This window comes from Leptopilina heterotoma, unplaced genomic scaffold (genome assembly GCF_015476425.1).
Source record: "Leptopilina heterotoma isolate Lh14 unplaced genomic scaffold, ASM1547642v1 Lhet_159, whole genome shotgun sequence".
Taxonomy (NCBI): Eukaryota; Metazoa; Arthropoda; class Insecta; order Hymenoptera; family Figitidae; genus Leptopilina; species Leptopilina heterotoma.
The window spans coordinates 167,642-172,620 of record NW_025110873.1 but is presented as its reverse complement, the minus strand read 5'-3'; the positions used below and the strand labels follow the sequence as shown (position 1 = coordinate 172,620).

At 23.6% G+C, this 4,979-nt stretch overlaps 1 protein-coding gene across 1 annotated transcript; it reads right to left on the bottom strand.

Moving 5' to 3' along the window:
* Positions 1-1,792: 1,792 nt before the first annotated feature.
* On the bottom strand, positions 1,793-4,979 carry LOC122498754 (odorant receptor 13a-like). The gene is made up of 9 exons (XM_043606658.1): positions 4,854-4,979; positions 4,587-4,706; positions 4,016-4,133; positions 3,602-3,860; positions 3,353-3,475; positions 2,866-2,956; positions 2,537-2,673; positions 2,295-2,427; positions 1,793-1,915 (listed from the first exon to the last, which is right to left on the bottom strand). Exons 1-9 carry the CDS (start codon positions 4,887-4,889, stop codon positions 1,865-1,867), a joined length of 1,068 nt encoding a protein of 355 aa, XP_043462593.1. The 5' UTR covers positions 4,890-4,979; the 3' UTR covers positions 1,793-1,864.

Sequence of the window (4,979 nt, the reverse complement as noted above, 5' to 3'; positions counted from 1 at the left end):
GGTGTATTTTTTCTCGTTTGGTGTGTGACGCGTTAAAGCACCAAAGTTTTTGAGATCGCTGAAATGCAAATATTTACATATTTAGTCAATCAATTAAGATTTCTAATGATTTTTCTCGATTAATAAGTATATTTCTTTGATTCGATGAGAAATTCTAGGACCACAGGATTCATTAATTTCATATTTAATAATAAATAAAAAAAACAATGAGATTTTGAATTATTTTTTAGAAACGAATTTTGAAATTATTTTTTAGAAACAATTTAGAATTATTTTTTTAGAAACACAATTTAGAATTAGTTTTTATAAACAATTTATGAATATTTTTTTAAAAACAATTTAGAATATTTTTAAAAATGTTAATATTTTTTCTAAATAACGTTACATTTAATATCAATTACTAAATATAAATAAAAATAGGTAAACAAAAAAAAAAATAAATACAAAAAATTACTAAATACAAAAAAAAAATCTTTTTTACGATCATTTATAGAAAAATAAATTAATTGGATTCTGTTTTTCTAGAATCAACTGTATTTTCTCTTTAGTAATGTATTACTCTTTAGTTGCTCAATGTTTCAACATTGATTTGGATGCAATCTCAATGTAATATAATAATTATCTTCGATTTTCGAAAATCGTGATCGTAAGACAAATCGCGTTTTATCGATCTCGTTGATGGGAGTGTACGAGTGAAATATTTTTTAACAATTCATCAGTATATTATTTTATTTGTAAGATTTTTCTTCGATGTATGCATAGATATGTATAAATAATAAAAAGTATAGATATATACACATAAATATATATATTTACATATTTATATATTTATATGTATATATTAAAATTTTATACTTTAACCGATGAGAGAGAAGAAAAAAAATAAATAAATGTGTTTTACACTTATGCTGTAAACAAAAGTTGGAAATCTAGTGTTTCTTCTTTCAATTCATTTAAAATTTGTATTTTTTGATTTCTTTTTATTATTTTAAATTATAAATATGTGGCGCGATCCTAAAGACAATGGTACCTAAGAAGTAACCGAATTATAGGTTATGTTTGTGTTAGACTTAACTCGATTAAATGTTTCTCTTTAATTATTTAAATTTGAAACTAATTTCTATGGAATATTTTGAATGTAACGAAGAATTAAACATCAATAATTTTTCATAGTAATTGATTCTCTTTGAGTATTTTTACTCCAAAAATTAAAAACATAACCTCAAATTTTTTTCCATCTTATGTATCTTTCTAGGAAGTGCGACACAGCATAAATATTTTATCCTTTTCCCTAAAGTATTCTTTAATTAATAAAAAATAATAATAATTCGTTTTTAATTCAAATTTGGGTCAATCATACTCGAGGTAAAGAGTAGTATGTAAAATAAATTTTCAACAATTTTTATATTTTAGTAAAAAAAACAATTATTATTTGTGTAGCAAAAGCGAGGAAAACAAAATTTTCACGTAAGTATAAAAAATAATTATTCTACTTGTGAAATATTGGGTATAACAGGACTGGAAACAATAAACAAAAGAACTGTTATAATTAATAATTAATTATAAATTATTCCTAATAATTAAATAATATTCATTACTTCTTAAATATTTCATATTTTTAATATATATTAGTATTATTAATTATAACTTTAAAAAAACTAATAATATTAGAACTAATTATTAATTAACAACATAATTACAATATTAATTAATATATTGATAATAAAAATAATATAGTAATAAATAATAATAACAAACTCAATGTCATGATGATGATGATGATGATGATGATGATAATACTAAATAATAATACCAAATTTAAATAGTTGATAAAATTTTACTTTCTTCCAAAATGTTTGCATAATTATCTTACAGACAAGAAGAGAGTAAAGTAAGACATTGATGTTTTGAGTACCTTAAAAATATTATAAGTTTTTATTATTTTTCTACATTAGTCAGGGCTCGAATAAAGTCCGTACATTTGCTTTAAGTCCGTAAAAGTCAATATTTTTGAAAAAAAAGGTCCGTAAAGTACGTAATTTGATTTAAAAAGGACTAAAAATTCATAAATTGTATGATATATAATTTGGAGAATTTTAGAGAAATTACAAATGATTGTAGAAATTCAATTATTTTTCAAAGTAATTGAAGAATTGACGAATAATTGAAATTCGTTAAATAGAATATTGTAAACAAATGGATTTGAAAATTGCCAGAGAACTTTTTCGAAAATTAATTGATTTAAGGAAGAATTTTAGTTAAAAAATGTATCATATAAAAATATTTAAACGTACCACACCGAAACTTTCCATAGAAATAACATACAATTTTCCAGCCGTTATTTGACAAGGAATAAGTACTCTCATAAGAATTATTTTTATCAGAGGTCTTGATTTTAATGGAAATGAATACCATGGACTAAAGTAACTATACATAAAAAGAAGTAATTAAATTTTTAATCATTTAGAATTCATATTATTAATCTGGGAGCTTATTGTGAAACTTGCATAAATTATTATTAATTTTCGATACTCACACAGCATTCTGCATGCTAAGACTGTGATCAATTAATTTTTGACATGGTAAACTATGCATGTATACATGTAATATTTGACCGAGCCCACACGGAAGCCATCTCATTGCTTGATCCGGATTTTCCATATTCAAGACAATCTGAGAGGGAAAAATTTCAAAGTTTATATTAATGATTGTGTTGTGTTGATTAAATTGTCTCTCAAATCAATAAATTAATTTATTAAATATTTCTACATAAAAATTAAAACGAAAAGTAAGAATATAAATCATTTATGCTATTTCCCTTTTTTAAAATATTTTTTTATCGTCGAAAATAAATTTCTCTATTACCTGTACACCCGTGACACTTATTACAATCATATTGAATCCCATTTGAAAAAGAAAAGATTTTGAAAATGCAGATTGAATTTGATCTGCAAAACTTGGACAAAAGAGAATAGTAAGTCAATCAATTCATAATTTTTCAGACAGCACGCAACCTTGCTGCAAGATTTCGTACTATCTGAGTTATTAACCACATAGCGAAATATTAGAATAAAATTAGTTAATATTAATTATTAAAAAAATTAATATTTAATTTTGAAATCTGTGAGTCACAACTTTCAAGAAAATTTTCCAGACTTTTAATTTTATCGCCCGCCATATTGGATCCGCCATGTTGAATTTGGAAAATATTGCGCTATCTGGTCAATAAAAAAATTCTCAATTATTCCAAAATTTATCTCTTTGCATAATTTTACATTTTTACATCAAAGTATAAAATTTAAAATGCAAAATTTTGGAACAATTCTCAAATATAATTTTCGAAAATACCAACTGCAAAATGTCAATATGACTTTTAACACATTTTATTATTTCCCTATGAACGTCATCATCTGAATTATCACGCCACTCCACAGAATTTTGAATACCTTTTGCTGTTATATTTTTCAGTCGATGCCTATTAGAGACTTTAAAAATTAAATTATACATAGAAAAATAATGAGAGCATATATGCAATATGAAATTGTTAATTAATTATTATTAATATAATAATAATTGTGATGTAAAATAAAATTTTTGTTACCCTATAATTTCAAACATTCCACAGCAATGTGACACGTACGTTATAAACATTGTGTCTACCGATAGCAATATTGTTATAAAATAAAATGTACTAATATAAGAATGAACCAACAAATATATATGATACTTTTTCACATTTATAATATTCTCGACTGGAAATAGCAAAGGATAGGTTTCATTTTGTCCAGGTATTACATTTTCTCCAATTGACTGAAGCGTTGGAATAAGAACGAAAATAAACAAAGCACCATACATGATTCCTGGTGAATAAAAATTTTTGTTTCTATCTATTGTTATAAATAAATAAAAATTTTATATTTAAATTTACTATTTTCCTTTTTTTCTAAATGTCACACGACTTTGTTTTTTGAAACTGAAAGAATTTAAGTTATTATAGAAATCTTTAAGAACTTACTTAAATAAATTATGGTCATATTTTGACTATCTGATGCATAATCTCTTAAAATTTGAATATCCGATAAGTCGTACAAAGACGTCCAATGATTTTGCATTCTTATTAAAAGTTCTTTCATCTAAATATAAGAACACGGAGGGACTATCAAACATTACCTATGAAGACAAATTTTCCTATACTAAATGAGACGCGCTCTGAAGAAAGGTACCTAGAAAGCAAAAATTTTGATTTTCAGAATGAAAATATACACTACTGAATGTAAACCACTCTCTTAAGTCTTCATTACATCTAAAATAATTAATAAAAACTGATGTTAGTTTTAAATTATACAACAAAAACTTTCCAAAGACAAACATAATTAAGTAAAAATAAAAAATAAGACAAACATAAACTTAAAATTCGTTTGCTTCTTAGGTATCTTTCCTGGGGGCGTGTCACATCTAAAAATAAAAAATGCCAAATGAAAAACGACCAAAAAAAAAACAATAGAAAAAATCAATAAAAAAAAAATAATGCCTACCTTTTTTGATTAAGTAAATAAATAATTATGGCTATAAATAAACATGCCTACCTTTTTCTTGTTTATTATACAATTACTTATTTTTGCTGTACAAACTGTGGCTATTATAAGAGGCAAAATACTTTCAACAACCATATCCATATCTGGCCAATAATTTATCATAGAAGTAATCTGCACAAAATTAGTAAACAAAAAAGAAAAGAAACTATTTTTTGTTAAAAAAAGGAAAATTAAAAAAAATTATTTTTTCCTTAAAACATTTAAAAAAATTAAAAAAGATTTTTTTAAATTTATTATCTGAATAAATTGAAAAACGACCTGTAAATAAAGTTGAGATAATAAAAATGTCATCATAATGAAAAATATAATACGAGCTCTCTTGATTGATTGAAATGGCCATTGTCCAATGATAGATAAAAGAATTTTATTCAGTCGATAGTAGGA